This window comes from Mycteria americana, chromosome 6 (genome assembly GCF_035582795.1).
Source record: "Mycteria americana isolate JAX WOST 10 ecotype Jacksonville Zoo and Gardens chromosome 6, USCA_MyAme_1.0, whole genome shotgun sequence".
Classification (NCBI taxonomy): Eukaryota; Metazoa; Chordata; class Aves; order Ciconiiformes; family Ciconiidae; genus Mycteria; species Mycteria americana.
This window is the reverse complement of record NC_134370.1, coordinates 49700499-49720622: the sequence shown is the minus strand read 5'-3', so window position 1 is coordinate 49720622 and position 20124 is coordinate 49700499. Positions and strand designations below refer to the sequence as shown.

At 40.1% G+C, this 20124-nt stretch overlaps 1 protein-coding gene across 10 annotated transcripts in view; it reads right to left on the bottom strand.

Moving 5' to 3' along the window:
* The window catches only part of PEAK1 (pseudopodium enriched atypical kinase 1), a 143352-nt gene that overhangs the window by 47982 nt on the left and 75246 nt on the right, over positions 1-20124 (bottom strand). For 9 of the 10 annotated variants that reach the window (XM_075505701.1, XM_075505695.1, XM_075505696.1 and 6 more), the window contains one exon: positions 6301-9573. In XM_075505701.1, coding sequence (XP_075361816.1) covers positions 6301-9461 — 3161 coding nt within the window. In that variant the 5' untranslated portion in view covers positions 9462-9573. Of the gene's footprint in view, positions 1-6300; positions 9574-12692; positions 12855-20124 lie in introns of those variants that run through there. The other variant, XM_075505694.1, reaches the window with a different exon arrangement.

Sequence of the window (20124 nt, the reverse complement as noted above, 5' to 3'; positions counted from 1 at the left end):
TCAACTAACGATCTGAAATAACTAAGCCATGAAGTTCATTCCTAATTCTTATTATTTAGAAGTTGGCTTAGTCCTGAAGCAGGAGAATTTATATTCCTTTTTTTTTTTTTTTACATCTTGTATAATGCAATGTTTGCATGGATAATGGGAATACATTTGATAATCCAGTAAAGACATCCTGCTAAGCTCTTTAGTGTCAGTGAAACTTAATGGCAATGAGTTCCACAGATTAACTGTGCATTATAAAAAAACCCACATTTTTCTTTATCCATTTTAAGTTCTCGGTCTTTCCATTTTACAGACTGTATTAGAGGAGTTAAGAACAACCATACATGATTTACCATTTCTTAATCTAACTTTATAAAATAATAAGTAGTAAAATCCCTTCTACTTGGTTCTTTAACAGTCCTCAGTGTTTACAAATCTTCACATAAAATGTTACCAAACTTTTTGCTTAATGAACATGCATAATTTCCAGTTCTGTTAGCACAGAGATATTCTAGAGAAAAATCTCATGAAAGTTTTTCATTGATGAAACAGGGTAAGATAGATGGTTAATGCTCTTAAAAGCATTGTTGAGCACTGCTGAGTAAGGTAAATAAACCTTGCTGATATCTAGAAAAAAGCAAATCAAGATAGATTTGGGGAGAAGGAGGAGTTGATAGTTCCACCTGAACTTTTTAAGTGAGAATTTCTCCCATTTCAGTACACTTGCTCAAGCAAGAATTTTCTTTTCAGCTATAACATCTTTCAGTTCTCCTCACCAATTTATGCAAGCTACACTTAAAAGATTTTGGATTCAGGTGAGAACCTTACCTTAGGACTTATACAAGAGGTCCTCTAAACTGGGAAGGACTTTGTTTAAACAGAGCCCTACTGTGATTTAAAAGATTTTGTTCTCTTCTCAAGTAGTTTCTGAAGCAGCTGTGGAATCTGTAGGATTGGATCAATGACAATGAGAAAGTAGAAATGTGGCAGTGGTGGTTATTCCTGCCTGTTTCTGGCTGTGATCCTGATCTTAATATATGACTACATTTTTGAAGAACAATGATTCCAGTTGTTTTTACTGACTAATCTGTTACAACATTCATATTCCTCCAGATATACAGAGCACTCAGAGTAATTTCATGGCTCCTGTCCCACTGAATCAAGAGAGCCTACATGTAAGCTCCATTCCCTACGCTGTTCAGGTTCTCAATCCAGACCATAGATGATATGCACTGTGGCACACCTCTAGCCCCAGTCACCTATATTTTTTTCCTTAAATAACAGTTAATGGCAGAACAGAAATTACTAAAAAAACCACTGAAGAGACAACCCATTTGGGGCCTTTTAAGTCTTGGTGCTCTAAATCACCTCACTGGAATTATCTTTCTCCATTGCCTGTACATGGAAATTTGATGCCTAACTCAGATTCTTGAAATCACATTTGGCTTACTGTAATTTAAAGCAAACAGTGTGAACAGTCGTCAGCAACCTCAAGGCAATCAGCGCAACAAAAAGCATTTGAGGATCACTTATACTACTGAAATGCTTCCACAGCAGGCAGGAACCACACAAGTCTTTGGCCAATTTTCTAAAAGATTCTAATCCGTCACTGATATTCATGTTAATTCCAGGAGCAGCAATGTGGCTGGAAGTTACTCAAGGTGAACTATTTGTACAATGAGTGTGGCACCAGGGTAAGATTTGAGTAACAACAAGACATTTCCAAAAGCTTTGATATCTACGTCCTCTGATAAGTATAGAGTCCATGAAAGTGCCCAGTGAAATGCCCAGGGGCTATTTTCACAAAAAATAGCCTTAAAAGAACCCAAATTGCTGATGTAGTGTGTAACTGCAATGGAGAAGCATGTTTTTTAAGAAAAAACCAAATCTTTAAAACACATGTATATATACATATACAGACACACACACACACTCTAAGCATTTCACTCATTTTGGAAGCAATATAAAACAACAGGATAGTGATCTTCTGTAGCTATGGAACAACAGGACTCATATACATTGATTACTAGATTAGTTTCAAATCCTTTTGACAATGTTAACATCATTTTAGGAATTAGATTGATAATCCCAACTTCAGCTATGAAGAAATGCTTTCTTACCTAAACAAGAATGGATTGAATATACAGACCTCACTACTTGAAGGAAGTACTTCAGTGAACATACAGTTTTATCTTTAGTTCATCCAAATCTGGCCCAAAGATCCTATTAAAGGGAAGTTATGGCTGACTTGTAGCTATGAAAGGAAACTATTCAGTTTAATACATAACTGAAATGAAAATGGCTGTGCACAAATCAGTTGTACCTTGATTTACAAAGGCACTGCCATCTAAAACAGTGCTGAATGAGGTTTTAGTTCAGCTCTGATGTGGTTTATGAAGATAGGAAAGGAACAATCAGAAGTCTGTGCTGCAGTTTTCTTTTAGGAAACGTCTCAATCTAAAAAGCTACTACTAGGTATAAGCAGTGAGCTCTCAATGAAGGAGAAGAGAAACCTTTATCTTGTGAAACTCCAATAGCAACAGTCTGATCCGCTAGATAACAAAGCCTTTGAAGAATCTTTCTTTTAAACCTCTGTGTGGATTCCACACTGTGCTGTACCACCTTCATCAATTACAATGACTTAGGCCAGAAATACCATGTTATCTTTTTGAGAGGTCAGTTTTAGGTTTTGCCTGAGAACAACTGCTGCATCATGTACTACAGGTGTTCTGAGAACACCTGATTTTCATTCCAATTAATGATAAAGCTGATGTGACTGCTGATTTTTAGCAAAAATTAATCCATCTACAAATTTCTGGTAAATTTAATACATTAGTATTTGCTAGCTCCTTTTGAACCATCATATGTGCATCCTGGCACCAAACAGGAAGAAACAATCACATGGATAAAACAATACCAAGTTCCTTTGTATAACAGAGAGATAGTTTTCAGCTTTCCAAGGAACTGAGTATTTTCCAGGTGCTGTTCAAAGGGAAAAACTGACCTTTCTAGTGATAACTTGAAATGCATTCAGACCTGCTTTGTGGTTGTGTTATCAATCTTTAGCAGCTATGTTACATGCAAAGTAAGGAAATATTGTATCTTCAAGATACAATGCTTTCAAGACCGCCCATTAATCTGACATTTTTAACTCTTATCTTATTTTCCAGGTCATCAGTTTGGTTTTTCAGTGAGCTTACTTTTGTTGGCATTCTCAGTTAGAAAAGTGTCACGTTCGTTGATTTCTATCTTCATGTCTTCTGTTTTCCTCTAACCCTCTGCAAGCTTAACTGAAGATTTTAAACATCTTTTCCATGCACATATTTTAGCCTGAATTAACACTAACCTCTTACTAATACCTGAAGGGTTAAAACAAAACAAGTATAGCATCTCGTCTGCTATGTCTCCTGCTTGTGCAAAAATGGAAGTTCACAATCCTGATTCTCACCTACTGGGATATTAAAAACAAAAGCCAAACTGCTTAAAAAAATTAACTTCATTTTTTGGCACTATAAGGTTTCACTTGGTCTCTTTAACAATATTAAAAATTAAGTAAAAAACCCAAATGACTTAAGGCATCAAATTGCATTAAGGTAACTGAATATAATAACTGAAGGATAAAGATATCCACTGTCCAGTGTTCCCACCACATATTTCTCAGCACCTTAGTGTATTTTCTTTGAAACTTGTAGAAAGCATAGAACAATATTGTTAGAAAGAAGAAATTCCAATTCTAACATTTGGAAAATTCCAATTTTCACCAGGGAAAATTGTGAGATACGGTTTTAGCCACTATTACCATGACTTGCAGAAAATTAAGAGTAAACATACTTTTGGAAATAAGTGAATGAGACAGGACAGAATGACCAATTGCCTTCAATAGTAAGGGCAGAAGGTATTCCAGTAATAGTGCAAAAATAGAAAACATTATAATAGCACCATCTCTAGAGTAGTCTGAGAACAACTGCCAACTATGACCGCAGCCATTAGCCTGTTATTGCCCTTTTACCACCCAGATAAGCAGCTGCTCCTTCCTGACTGGTGCCCCTGTCAGATCAGCAAACTGATCTGGCTGCAAAATAACTACAAAGTTATTTTTCACTTGGATCACTTCCCCAGTCTGGGTTGCCACAGGTGACCACTGTCTTGCCAGCACAAGAGCGGGGCACTAAAGAGGTGGGAGCAAGTGAATCTCCTGATGGCAATGTATTCGGTAATGCTGCCAAAAAAAAAAATGTTGGTACAACCTCATTTTCTCTAGGTTCCCCTGGAGATAAGAGAAAAAATGGGTTCCTCTAAAGGGGGGTTGAGAGCACAGACGTCTCCAGTTCGTTAACTTGCTCTCTAAAGCTGCCTACTTCTCCCCATTTTATTTCGGGTAAGTCTAGAGAGACTAGACTCCTATCAAGGGTTATTCTAGCCCTGGGTACATTCCCCACTATCTTCAGCCTTAAACCGTAATATGCACTGTAAATACAGGGACAACCCCTTTTGTCATCACCCACATCCCTGTATTGCTGTGGTACTGTACGTCTTTCAGAGATGCTGAATGCTTACAGCTCCTACTGACTTCAATAGTTTGTGAAAGTGCTTAATGTTTCTGAAACACACACCCACAATTTGTACTGGGATTTTTAAAAATTTTGTTAATTTTATTATTTGTTAATTTTAATATTTTTTTAAAAATAAAATTCTTGACCCTGAGATTACAGTTCATCCAAGTCTGCAGAAACAGACAGTACACTAAGGTTTTGGAGACTATCCTATCTTGTATTTGGGGCAATTACTTCAAATATAAATCTACAGAAACCAGCTTTACATCATACTATGATAAACCCTATCAACACCTTACATTACAAAACCCAAAGCTGTCCTTGTCTGACAAAAGGCAAACAGTCTGAAAAGTAGTCCTGATCTTCATGAGAATGCTGGATCAGTGTTCCCAAAATGTGATAGAGAAGTGATTTAATTACATTGGCAAAATGGTCACTCTTGGTTAGTTTAAGGCATAGTTATTTTACTTCAAGGCAAGCAGCAGTTTATGGTAAACTCAAACTATGCTCACACCAAGATTTCTATTAGTTTAAGTCCACTTTAAAACCATTTTAACTAAAAATCACTGCAACTTTCTTGTATAGACAACAGAGAAAGAAAAACAAAGAACTCTGCCATGATACTTTTTCTGAGGCTCACACATAGCTCAAACTTTACAAAATTTTTCATTTCTTACCACTAGGTTACTGTTATAATGAATTAAATAATGCAAGTTTGAAGCTATTTTGGAATTGGTTTGTATAACATTGGAAGACATTCTAATACATCGACAGCTGTGGTCTGTACTCAGGGATATGCATACTATGCCCACGTGACTGATTGCAACAAAAGCCTCCAGCCCTCTTAGGTTATGCACTGTCATGAGCTGTAGGAACTCAGTGGTATGTTGAAAACAATGCATATCTGGAAATAAACACGGTTCTTCGTGTTCAGAGACAACCAAGAAAGCATGTATACCTTGATAAGGGAACAAACAGACCTTTAAACCAACAGTCAAACCTAAAATGTTCAACTACCATGAACTTATAGGAATAAAATAAATATCTACTGGCCAAATACTTTCACAGAAATTGAAATAATGAATAATTTTAGTAAATTCTGATTTAAAAAAATTAAAAATGAAATCACTGAACAAAATTGTCAGGCAGAAATGGAGTAACCAGCTCTACTGAATTCAATACTGTGAGGGGACAACATACGTTCATCGCTAAAAACCTTGCAAAATGGAGATAAGATTATTTTATAGATAATTTAATTCTATTATTACTTTTCTACATGGTTTATTTTGGGAGTGCTGCAGTGATGTTGCAGTGTAGCATCAAGTTAATTAGCATCTTTTGTGTTCTTGGGTATGTGAGATAAAGTTAGCACACCACCTTTTATGAGTCACAGATCTTTTAATTTCTATTATACTTTTCAATAGTTGCCTTCTATTTCTGCAGAGGAATTCTTTAGTTTCCAGTAACATAAGAACACTTTCTTAAACTAGAAATTCAGGAAAATGTATGGGATTCAATGTAACATGGCTATCGTGACATATTAGTGAATCTGCAATACAAACTCCAAATATCAGATACTGTTTCTACTATTTTTTTTATCCTTTCTGATATCCACTATGCTTTAAGTTACCTAAAATAGATATATTTTGAAAAAAAATTACACTTAATGTAATAAAACTCCTTAATTTCTTCCCTTGTTAGCACTATATACAGGACAGTTCACAACTAAATAAGTGACTGAAAAAGATGAGCAGATTACCTGGGGCTTTTCTTGGGAATCTGAGGTGGTGATGAATGGCTTGCTATTTTCTGTTCAGAGCTCTCTGGAGACTTTTCCTGCGTTTCTCCTTTGCCTTTTGCTAATGCATCTGCGATAGCAGACTCTGCTTCACTCTTGTTTTGATGGTCAGCCTTTGTTTCAGCTTGTGCCGGTTCACATCTATACATGAAAACAATCGATGGCTTCTCACTGGAGTCTGACTTTGCCTCAGTGAACCAGTGATGACGTTGAACTGGAGGAGGGGGGAGCATATGTATAACAGTTCCATCAAGACCCACCAATTTTCCTTTCTCTCTTTCTTTCTCTTTGTCTTCCTCATCGTCAGTTTTCCTGCGGCGAAAGAAGCTCTTAAATGATATCCAGCGTTTGGGTTTTGCATCAGCAGCTCGGCGACCTTCTGAATGAAGGATTGACTCAGCCTCTGTCGACCTGGTGGGACTGTTTGGTTTGGTCCAATTGCTGAAATGTCTTTGCAACAAGTTACTTGCATGATAGGGTGACGAAGTGGACCGTGGAGGAGGAAATGGTGGTGCTTGCTCTGTTTTGGGACTTGTGGTATTTGGGGTGGCTCTCACTGGCTTTGGAGAGTGAGTGGCAACTGGCTGTGAAAGTGACTCTTTCTGCATTTTAATGGCAGTGTTTTCCACGGTCTTGGATGACTCTACTTCAGATTGTGACGTAAACAGAGATTTGGGTCGTACCAGGGTGTTTTTAGTAGCATCTGCATCAGGAGGTAAGGAATACAGTTCTTCTATGCTGCAAGACTTGGGTCCAGACTGAGGTGTTTCTGGAGGAGACTGCGGAGGCTGGATAGAAGCCACAATCTGTGAAAGCACCGTGCTTGCATTCTCTCTACCACTGCTGCTGCCAACAAAAGCCTCTGGTGTTACGTCTGGTTTTGCTGCAGGCTCTTGTGTTGTCTTTTGAACTCTTGATGGGGAGCTGTGGTCAGAACTATGACTTCTCTGTGGTGATATCTGACTTTTACTGAGACAGCTATTAAACTCTTGGACCTTTTGAGCCACAGAACCCAGCCTGCATTCAGAGCTATTAGTCATCCCCTTCGCTTGGGAAAATTCAGTGGGTTTACTTCCTATGGCTTCAGTCATTTTGCTTTCTGTTTCTATTTCTTCATATGTGTGGCTTATTACACTAGTAGTTTTATCTTTGATGGATAGCTCTCCGCTGGTCCCTAGAAAACTTTTATAGATAGCCAAGTTATCATATGCATTTGGATTGATTACAATAGGAACTTTAATAGCGTTTTTGGAACTCTTAGCATAAGTGGGCTCATCATGAATGATGATAGGAAAAGGTGGCATGCCAGCATTATTGTAGCTGTTGAATTTTATCTCAGATAAATTGGGAGACTTAACCGGGATAGTTTTGGAAGAAATGTTTGTAGCTGTAGGTGAAGTAGGAGCTGACTTGTGGCTTGCCTTCCTGGGAGGAACAGAAGGTCCTGAGCTGTTAGCAGTTAACTCCACCTTAGGTATCTTCTGTCTTGGACTAGTACTAGAAGTCCACACTTCTTGATATCTGATTGCACTGGATTTTTTCAGATTAGCATTTACTCGTACAGGTGATGCTGCAGAGGATGTAATAGGTGTGCCTGGAGTTACTGGTGAGCTTGGGTTAGATGATGTATTTTTGGTTTCTGAGGTTTCAGTCTGATTCTCCTTACATTCATTGGTCATGGCAGCAGATACATCTACTATAGTATATGGCTTGCAAACTGGTTGTTCCATATTCACCACCCTGTAAGGTTTAGCTTGCTCTTCCACAGGCACCAAATTTATAGTTACAGCTTGACCAGCAACATCTGAAGAACTTTTATTCTCTTGCTTATCAGTCTGCACAGCAATTTTGCCATCCTTCTCTTCCAGTCGAAGTGCAAGGACAGCCTTGTGAGTTTCTAGACTTTTTGGAACATTTCTGGGAGCTTTTGACACATCCTTCACTTGTTGATTATCACAAAGACTTTCATATTCTGGTTCAATCAATTTGAGGTCCTGGGGAGTACTAGGAGATAACCCTCCATTACAGAGCTTCTGTGAAGAACTGCTGGTTGTTCCAGAACGAGACTCTTCTGTCAAAGAAGAATCAGGAGATGTAGAATCAGAAGACACCATGCTCTGCATGCTCTCTTGCCCATAAAGAATCACAGTTTCTTCCCCATAACCATTTAAAATTTCATCGTAACTGTCATCATAATCTACTGCACAGATCCGCTGGAGAGACTTGTTTCTAAGGGGCACAGTATTCCACTTTTTGTCAACACAGAACTGAACAGGAGATAGGGTGTTAGCTCTAAAATTAGCAAAGCGAGGTTGGCCCCTCATACGAATTTCCATTGCTAGCAACTCTTCATCACTCTCATCCCAGCTCTCATGCTCTTCTTGCATGCTGCCAAAAAATGTGTCATCCTCACTCTCATCTCCGCTAGAGAACTCCGGATAACAGAAACGTCCACCTTCATTACTTATTACTTCAGTGCTTCCACTCAGAATAACATGCTTACTGTGTGAATCCTTCATTCCACCCATCATACAGCTTGGAGGGATCTTTCTTTCTAATGATCTTTTATAACAATTATTTATTCTTCCCAAGAAGGTTTCTCTTGAGTTCATTTCATTTCCAGTTAGCTGAGGTGTGGTATCCAAACCTGCAATCTCCTTCAAAACTTCTGTCAGTCCATTATTATTGTTATTTGGTATCTTACCTACACCATCATTGTTGCCATAAGACCCATGAACATGGCTATAACCTTCAATTTCATCTTCATTATTATTGTTCAGTGGTTTTTTGTTCAAGACAGCTTTGTTTCTGTTCCAACCTGCAGGCACTGATTTATTCTCACAATGGTCTGGTGTGCTGACTTCACCACATACCTGCCCATCTACTACCATCATGGTGGGTTTCACAGCTATAGTGGGTTTCTTTGCCACAGGTGGTCGGAAATTTCCTGTATTTCTCCCACGATGGCTGTTACTTTGGTTTGCATTGGTTTTCAGGTTTCCATGTGAGAGGGTTTTTTTTTCAGATACTGCGGGTAACTGATGCAAGCTTTTGGGCTTGAAGCAGTTCTTACATTCACCAGGTTTCCAGACGTGTTCAGTGAAAGCGTTGCAAGCAGACATTTTCCCAGAGCTTTGCGCTTGATGCTGTGCTGTTCAGTGCATGGTAAGAATTTCATCCATATGTTTCCACTCTGTTCACTTAGTATGGCTAGTGTTTTGAACAGTGATCATTCTGAAACACAAAAGAGAATGAGGATAAGAATGGGGAAAAAACAGGTTGATCGTTATATTTACATTTTGTACACTATGACCGACTCAGAATAAGCAAGTAGCCTTTTGCTGACGTCTTAGTTCTTTTTACGTAAATTTACAAAACTATGTAACTGAAATGCAACAAAAGTTGCAAATATCATTCTTCTCACACATAAAAAATTAAAACTTTGGCAGCTAAGCCCTGTATTACTGAAAGCAGAGAAAGAGAGAGAGAAGTGGCAATGACTGAGAATTTAGAATAATTCTCTTGACTAGTTCAGGACCATTGACCTTTAATTTTGCCCAATAAAACAGATGCTAGGAAGAGGATATAAAACCGAAGATTAGTGCACATTCCTTTCAACATAACTACTTAAACATGAGACAGGAAAGTGAGAGTATGTTTACTCTCCTAAATGCAATTGAGATCATTTGTTTTAGCTTTGAATTTGAATGACCTCAGCTTAAGTGACAAAATATGTTCAAGCAATTCCAAACTCTGCCATTTCAGTGCTTTTTTCATCAGAGTCAAATTATAACTGGACAGGTATTTTGTTTGAAGGACAGGCTGGACTGCAATCCTGGAAAAGTCAGATTAAAACGGTGGGGAAACCTTTCAAGAAAGTCACTGTTTCTTCTCCTTTAGCTTACAATAGTGGCAATAAACCATTCTTATATCCTCAAAACAAAGCTATGGATTTTTAGTCCCTGATTTGTTTCACATGTAGCTTTTCTACCTACCCCCCCCCCAACAATTGAAAAAGAATTGAAAATCTCTTTCAAAGTAAGCCTTTTTATTTCCTGAAACGATCAGCCTTAAGTAAAAACCAAACATGAATCTGCTGTGCTTTATAGTCATTGGAGTATCCAGGATTTGAGAGTTTCATGAATTAATGCCTGAAGATTTTAAGCCTTCTAAGCCAAATCCGCAAGTCTGGTCTCTTCGTCACTGTTGCATAACTCAAATTATTAGAGACATTTTACTGAGGTGAAAGAATCTGTATGTCCACTGCTACTTCTGTAAACACAGGCATTGAAAATCAATAATTTTATATTCTTACGGGCTTCGGGTGAAAATATATTTGCTGATCACACAAGTACACTGTCAGGGTATTAATAAACCCATTCAGTTAAAGATGCGGCTCTCTACAGAGCCCGTGGTTAGTAACTCAGCAGCAGGATGGCTATGCTGGAATTCACCATGGGCACAATTGGTTTTCATCAGTATAGCAAACAATAGAAAGCATTAGTAAAACTGACACTTGTATGAATTTGTCAGTCTCCTCACGTACTGCTCTGTGTTTTGGCAAAGGGCTGTCCTATGCTGGAAAACTCTAATATAGCAATCCTGTTCCAACACCAGATGGGGCTGAAGACTAACTCTATTAGAGCATCTTCAGACACATTTGTGGTACCAGGGCTCTCATATTTCATATGCTGACTAAATATGTTTCCAGACAAAGCTTTTTGCCAAAAAGTCAGTGCCAAAAGCTTTCTCTGTATGACGTAAGAGATAGAAAGTCTGCCCGATAGAGATCTGCCCAAACTTTCAGCCTTTGTTTTATATATACAGAGCAAAATGCCTTTGTATTTTTTTGATCTCTGCCAAGATTTGTTGCTTCAACATTTTGCAAGCCCATATACTGTGAGCAGAAAAATTATATTAATAAATAATTCTCCTAACATCAGAGACAGAGAGTGAGTGCACATACTAGCATTTTATACGCTGGTTAGCCCCTTCCTTTCATGTATTTTACAAATAAAAGGAGTAAAGTTACACTAATGGGAAACTAAACTAAATGTTTTCTTGGAAAATACATTTCTCCATTTCATAAAACCTCTGAACAACAGTTTAAACAGTTTAAACTAAAGGGTTAGTGCATATGTGTGTGGTTTTTAAGATTTAACTGGGTGATATTATTTCTCTGAAATTGCACAAACTGCACTTGCTCTAGAATCCTGTCACAAACCAGACAGCTTAATGGCGTTCCAGGCTAAGCATTTTCTGCTAATAATGTTGGGGTAGAAATGAGAAAGCACTCTATTGCACACCTTCATATACACAGTGTTATGTTTTACCGCTGGCTGTACTTGCTCTCATTTGCTCAGCTACGCTGGTACTAATCAGTTTTCCTCTAACCCAAACGAGTGCTATGCTCAACATATGAACGCAAACTACGGGAAACTTAGCAGAACCACAACACACTGCTCCAGTCAGGGTAAAAACTATGGCATGGCCATAGCTCTGTGCAAACATACATCCCATGTCCCAGGAGTACCACCTGCAGCAATTTGGCTTAAAAATAAAATACACGTTGACATGTCCGTGTAAATGCAGACATGTAACTTGTACACAGAAAATACATAAGAAACGTATAGATATTTTAGATCTTTTGCACTTCAACACCTAATGGTAATGGTTTAAACACAACCATGCCCTCTAACATTTTTGACACAGTCTGTGAAACAGACAAAAGCCACTGACTTCTCAGGTTTATAAACTACAGCTGGGTTTCCAATTGGCTTCGGCATATGCAGGATGAGCAGTTCCTGTAGCATGCTTTGACCCTGCCTGCAGCTGTAACAAAGAGGAAATATGCACCTTCAAACAAGAGGAAATGTATGTTAAAAAACCCCAAACAAGCAAACAAAAGAATTCCAGCATTGTGCTACTTCTATACTTCAAATCAGAAGCACTCTATGCTATTTCAAATTAAATTCATAGTGACCTTTGTATGTCTAAACAAGTATTTGCATTTTAACAAAAATTCAGGCAGTTTCTTCATTGCTGTACAACTAAAAGCATTTTTCTGATGTTTTCCTCTCCCTTTAAAGAAAATACATTTACTGTTTCAACTACAGACTCCCTATTATAAGTGATAATTATAGTGAGGTGATTATGAGTGATAACAGAAATGAAATCTTCTTTCAGTATTAAAAAAAGTAAAACATTCTTCACGTGTTCAGGCTATTGCTTCATTGCTGTTAGCAGCAGCTGCAACTTGGTAGGGGGCAGCAGAGTCCACTGAAGGTAATGAAAATGCACACAAATACAACAAGAAAATAATATCCTGACAGTGTTCATCTCTAGGTTCTTACCCTACTCTTCAAAACAAAGGAGATCAACAAGAGATCTAGGCAGTCACACATCAGATCTCTTAAGCTGCTATAGTCATTAGACATCTTTTCTTCCTTAACTTCCCTGCTTCCATGACAGCCCGTTTAACTGCTAAGGAACGGGAATGTATACTCTGCAGAGCTCCTGGCTCTTCTGAAATGAGTAGTTTCTTCTGAAATGACAGAACTTACTTGAAGATACTCAATCTCCACAAAATCAAGGCAATAATAGCCTCAGATGTTAAATACAAAACAGCATTAGGCTTCTAAAGAAAGCATTAGCAGTAAATACGTAATATCAACATTGTGCATTTCATCCCTGTATCTCAAAACCTTTTATGTAAGTCGATAAACATAACTATTCACAATTTATACATGGAAACACTGCAGTGCAGTGACGCTAAGTAACTAAAATTCACCAAGTGAGTCACAGTGACGGGAACAAGTACAGACAGACAAGTTCTGCTCCTAATGTGGTGCTGCAGCCAGAATCACAGAATCGTATAGGTTGGAAAAGACCTTTAAGATCATCGAGTCCAACCGTAAACCTAACACTACCAAGACCACCACTATACCATGTCCCTAAGCACCTCATCCAAACGTCTTTTAAAAACCTCCAGGGATGGTGACTCAACCACTTCCCTGGGCAGCCTGTTCCAATGCTTGATAACCCTTTCAGGGAAGTAAAATTTCCTAATATCCAGTCTAAACCTCCCCTGGTGCAACTTGAGGCCATTTCCTCTCATCCTATCACTTGTTACCTGGGAGAAGAGACTGACCCCCACCTCTCTACAACCTCCTTTCAGGTAGTTGTAGAGAGCAATAAGGTCTCCCCTCAGCCTCCTTTTCTCCAGGCTAAACAACCCCAGTTCCCTCAGCCGCTCCTCATAAGACTTCTGCTCCAGACCCTTCACCAGCTTCGTTGCCCTTCTCTGCACACGCTCCAGTACCTCAATGTCTCCCTTGTAGTGAGGGGCCCAAAACTGAACACAGTATTCGAGGTGCGGCCTCACCAGTGCCGAGTAGAGGGGCATGATCACTTCCCTACTCCTGCTGGCCACACTATTTTTGATACAAGCCAGGATGCCATTGGCTTTCTTGGCCACCTGGGCACCCTGCTGGCTCATATTCTGCTGGCTGTCAACCAACACACCCAGGTTCTTCTCTGCTGGGCAGCTTTCCAGCCACTCTTCCCCAAGCCTGTAGCGTTGCATGGGGTTGCTGTGGCCCAAGGGCAGGACCTTGCACTTAGACTTGTTGAACCCCATACAATTGACCTCAGCCCATCAATCCAGCCTGTCCAGGTCCCTCTGTAGAGCCTTCCTACCCTCAAGCAGATCAACACTGCCACACAACTTGGTGTCATCTGCAAACTTACTGAGGGTGCACTCGATCCCTTCGTCCAGATCATTGATAAAGATATTAAACAGAACTGGCCCCAACACAGAGCCCTGGGGAACACCGCTTGTGACCGGCCGCCAACTGGAGTAAACTCCATTCACCACCACTCTTTGGGCCCGGCCATCCAGCCAGTTCTTTACCCAGCAAAGAGTACACCCGTCCAAGCCATGAGCAGCCAGTTTCTCCAGAAGAATGCTGTGGGGAACCGTGTCAAAGGCTTTACTGAAGTCTAGGTAGACAACATCCACAGCCTTTCCCTCATCCACTAGGCAGGTCACCTTGTTGTAGAAGGAGATCAGGTTGGTCAAGCAGGACCTGCCTTTCCTGAACCCATGCTGGCTGGGCTTGATCCCTTGGTTATCCTCTACGTGCCGTGTGATAGCACTCAGGATGATCTGTTCCATCAGCTTCCCCAGAACCAAGGTCAGGCTGACAGGCCTGTGGTTCCCCGGGTCCTCCTTCTGGCCCTTCTTGTAGATGGGTGTCACATTAGCTAATCTCCAGTCAGCTGGAACTTCCCCAGTTAGCCAGGACTGCTGGTAAATGATGGAGAGGGGCTTGGTGAGCACATCTGCCAGTTCCTTCAGTACTCTCGGGTGGATCTCATCAGGCCCCATAGACTTGTGAGTGTCTAAGTGGTGCAGCAGGTCACTCACCATTTCCCCCTGGATTATGGGGGCTCCATTCTGGTCCCCGTCCCTATCTTCCAGCTCTGGGGGCTGGGTACCCAGAGAACAATTGGCCCTGCTATTAAAGACTGAGGCAAAGAAGGCATTAAGTACCTCAGCCTCTTCCTCATCCTTGGTCACTGTGTTCCCTCCCCCGTCTACTAGGGGCTGGAGATTCTCCTTAGCTCTCCTTTTGCTGCTAATGTATTTGAAGAAGTATTTTTTGTTGTCTTTTACAGCAGCAGCCAGATTGAGCTCTAGCTCAGCTTTGGCCCTTCTAATTTTCTCCCTGCAAAGCCTTGCTACACCTTTGTAGTCCTCCTGAGTTGCCTGCCCCTTCTTCCAGAGGTCATAGACTCTCCTCTTTTTCCTGAGTTCGAGCCAGAGCTCTCTAGTCAGCCAGGCCGGTCTTCTTCCCCGCCGGCTCGTCTTTCAGCACCTGGGGACAGTCCGCTCTTGTGCCTTTAGGACTTCCTCCTTAAAGAATGTCCAGCCTTCCTGGACTCCTTTGCCCTTTGGGGCTGCCTCCCAGGGGACTCTCTTGACCAGTCTCCTAAACAGGCCGAAGTCTGCCCTCCGGAAGTCTAAGGTGGCAGTTTTGCTGACCCCCCCTTGCCGTTTCTCCACGTATCAAAAACTCTATCATTTCGTGATCACTCTGCCCAAGACAGCCTCCAACTGTCACATCACCCACAAGTCCTTCTCTGTTTGTGAACAAGAGGTCCAACGGGGCACCTTCCCTAGTTGGCTCACTCACCAGCTGCGTCAGGAAGTTATCTGCCACACACTCCAGGAACCTCCTAGGCTGTTTCCTCTCTGCTGTGTTGTATTTCCAGCAGACATCCGGCAGGTTGAAGTCCCCCACAAGAACAAGGGCTAGCGATCGTGAGGCTTCTCCCAGCTGCTTATAGAATAGTTCATCAGTCTCCTCATCCTGGTTGGGTGGTCTGTAACAGAATCCCACCACAATATCTGCCTTGTTGGCCTTCCCCCGATTCTTACCCATAGACACTCCACCCTATCGTCGCCATCATCGAGCTCTAAACTAACCAGACACTCCCTAACATACAGGGCTACCCCACCACCTCTCCTGCCTCGCCTATCCCTCCTGAAGAGTTTATAGCCATCCATTGCCGCACTCCAGTTGTGAGAGTCATCCCACCATGTTTCTGTGATGGCAACCATATCATAGTTTTCCTGATGTACAATGGCTTCCAACTGCTCCTGCTTGTTGCCCATGCTGCGTGCATTGGTGTAGAGGCACTTCAGCTGGGCTGTCGTCTGTGTCTCCTTCATAGAAGAACACCGCTTGTGTGCTTTGAGCCGCTTCACTGGCATTTCCCTCTTGGCTCCTATTGCCTCAGTATCCCCTAGCTCAACTCTGTTCGACTTCGGCTGTGCCCTGGCATACCCCGCACATCTCAGAGACACAGGCCGAGTGCCCTCGCTGGCACCCGCTCCCTCTAACCATGGCACATCGTCCCTCAGCTTCCCTCGGGCAAGCCTGATATTATCCCCCTCCCCCTTTGAGTCTAGATCGTGATACTTCATTCACCAAATCGTGATACCAGATCGTGATACTTCATTCACCAGATTCACCAGATCGTGATACTTCATTCACCAAAAGGTTGAGTCAGCACAGATAGTTTATCAGCTTTAAAGGCCAAATCACTCTTTGTGTAAATGAGGCTAATGTTCCTCATTTCAGCAGATACACAACTGCACACAGGAGGGCTCAGTCTGGCCCTGTTGATATCAAACAGAAATGCAGAAGCATATTTCACTTTCTGGGTCAGAGGGAGAAGATGACAGATTCAGAGTTGCAGTGCAGAGATGAAGTAATCAGCTGAGATATCCTCATGTCAGGAAACTGAACCTTGCATAGAAATGCAGAAGTATTTTTGTGGCTCTTATTTGTGGACATCATCTTTGTTGAGTGCACAAAGATAGTAATAAACATGCATTTCAGGCATTTTCCCTTTGTTCTAAGTAATTTCAGGCTGGCGGGTCTCCCTTAGATGTGTGCTGGCTGAATCACAATGAAGGCCTTCTCCAGTAATACTTTATACTAACATAATCCAATTAAAAAGAACTTAATTGGTGTGCAACATTCCCTACAATTTCAACATTTTAAAAATGAATAGTCTCAGTAAGTACCAGATGGTGACACGCACTAATTAATCAGGCCTGCTCAATGAATGAGCATATTAAAATGAATGCACCTATTAGACGTGTTTTCAATGCTGTATGCTGCAAAAAGACTCCCCTTAAATGAATGCCTGCTATATTACTGAGCAATATGCACAAGTGTGCATTTCATCATTTGTAATTGTAACACTATCACTCTTTGATCTCTTCTCAGATCACTAGATACTTGGTACAGATTTCCTTTTGTTTGTCCTCCTCCAGGGACAAGGCACTTAGCTTTAGTATTGCTATCCATGAAAATGGGCCTGCAATTTTTATACTGCAGTATAAATTGCATCGATCAGCCTTCTTATCAGACAACAGTCCAATAAATTGCTACTGAACAACCCACGAACCTCTCACCATTGGCAGGCATGTCCTCAGACTGAAAAACTCAGCAATGGGAATCCAGTCTAGGTTTCCTGGTTATTTCCTCCTATATAGGAGCGCCCAAACACCACAAAACCACTATGGCTTTGTGGTTTTGTCTGAACCACTTACAGGGATCTGGACAGTCACTGATCATCATAAGCAACAGTGCAAGTCTAACATAACAAGAATGAAGTGATGGTTATTCTTTGCCAGTATCTGATTTCTGTTTCTTTTAAACTTTAATATAATTGTAAACATTTTCAGAGATTTTTTGGAAAAACCGAAATGCTCCAACTTCACACAGTGTCGAGGCTTTCTGAGTCAGGAGCACTGAACCATCTAGCACAGATAACTGGGACCACAAACAAATGTGACGTGCTAATTAGGTTTTTTTGTCCTTCATGCCATAAACAAAATTTCTTCTTAAATTTTACATCATTTGTCCAACTTCAAAGGAAAGCAAAACCCCAAGTGAAGCTAACTGCTTCTATAGTTCATGCTATACATGAACTATAATGCAGAGAGAAGAGCTTCACAGCCAGAGAAGTCATGGTCCCAATTTGAAGGCATGTTGAGAAACACACTTGTTTACATTCAGTACTTGGAAGCACTGTGCTTTGAATAATCTTGCAGCATGTATTAGTGAAATGTGAATCAAGAAAAAAAAAAAACCAAAGAAAAAAGAAAAAGAAAAAAAGATGCTATATAGTACCACAGCAGAGTTTGGAAACAAAAGCTGACGTATCAATATTAAAAAATCTGAGTAGTGCACTCACAGATCTCATAGCACTTCACAAAGGTGAATGAGCTTTTATAATACAGATTTTTGTAGAGAGGAACAGTGACTCACAATTTGGTGAAAGATCAAGAAATAGACCCTGACTCTTAAGTGTGATGCCCAGTTCAGTCACGGCACTTACTTCACGTGAGGTATGCCAGGAAACAATGTGAAACTAAATAATGGCAAATGGCATTATGGACTGCCACAATTTTATGCCCAAAGTGGACTAATATTCACCAAATATCAGATCATTGTTGTAACAAGCCAGAACTGTGACTATGGCAGATAGCACAGATGGCAATTTCCATAAATGCTAGGCATTATCATTTCTGTTAAAAAAAAAGAAAAGTTCTATCTTGTTGCAGATAGTTTTTTCTTTTTTCCCTCCAGTCAGAACTGAGTGCCCTGGTAACTGTCCAAGGCCATAAAATGACAGTTCTGCAGAAAATGCAATGAATCTGCAGTGGATATTGAGGAAGCAATGACCTAGATGAAAGGTTGCCAAGTTACTTTAGAATCACTCTTCAGCACCATGGTACTATGCTGAGATATGAGGGGTATGATGGATGGAGAGGAGAACTGAATCACTTCTACCTGAAGTACTGAAAAAAAACCTAGTTGCAACCTTGCTGCAAGACAGTATGAAACAATCAGGAAAACAACTTAAAACTATTTCTGTTTTTAACCGCCCACGCTATATTTTCTCTCATTTAGAGAGAGTTTGAATTACATAAATATTTCATTAAAAAACTGAATGAAGGAAACCCTTGAGTGTTTTTTCTACCTAATACCTGTAAGAGTAAAACATGATAGAAATAACCAACGAACTGGAGCAAAAACCTGCCTAGACAATCTGTAATGCTTCAGAAGAAACCAGACATTTCTTTACAATTTACCTAACCCAAACAGATAATGGCACAGAGCAGGGAAAAGGCAAGAAATATCCTCAGGATCTGCCCACGTAATCTGGTTACATTCTGCATCATTACACTGAGAACACAAAAACCAATAATAAGGACAAGCTCTCACATTTGGTGTTAAGGCCCAATAGACCAGCCAAGGCATGTATTTGAATATGAACTCTTATGAGTTCCAATAATAATAAGAGATTCTTAACTGGAGAAAACTATTAAAAATATTTTTTTTCCTGTTGGAAAAAATAATCATTTAGCATTAATAAAACTTAAATTTGTAATGACCATTCAGACATATATCTATATATATGATCATATTATAATGATCATTCAGACAATGGTGCACAGTATATTCTTTAGGGATACTTTTTATTTGCACAGAAAATTAGTTTTCCTTTTTTACTTAAAAAAAAACCAACAAAACCCAAAACAAAAAACCAGTAAGATAAGCCAGACTTATAGTTTGTTTACCTTGCTTCCTAAAATGGGCTGTGTACAACGTTCCAAAATCTAGCAGCAAATTATGGGTAAGCATATCAGCTGACAGAAACAAGCATGATAATGATAATAATAAAAAAAAAGAATCCTCAATTTCAGCGCATTTAAGTTTGTCCCAACTCTAAGCAAAATTACGAGAATTAAGCCCTTCACAGCATATTAAAAATGCACCGATATGACTATACCTTGACCAATCTAATTATCTTTGATTTACCTTCCCTGGGCTCACTTGAAATTCTGCCCTTTGATCTTTGTTGCCCGTTGTTTAAGCACATGAAAACATCTAGAAGAATAAACTTTACCAAACCTTTACTAAACCTCTCCAGAATGTATTCACAATAAACAACAATGAAATACCTGAAAAACATTATATTGCTTCTATAGTTACAAAACCTAGTAATGGTTGTGGTTATCCTTCTGCTGAACACAACTTGAGAATGAAAACAGTGTATATCATCACTGTATTATTGAATCCATCAATTCTGCAACTTCAATTTACTTAAAACTCTTGCCCTTGGACTACTGCAACCACTGGCTCCAAAGATCTTCACGCTGAGCCCCTGACGCAGCAAAAAACACAATTGCCAAAAATA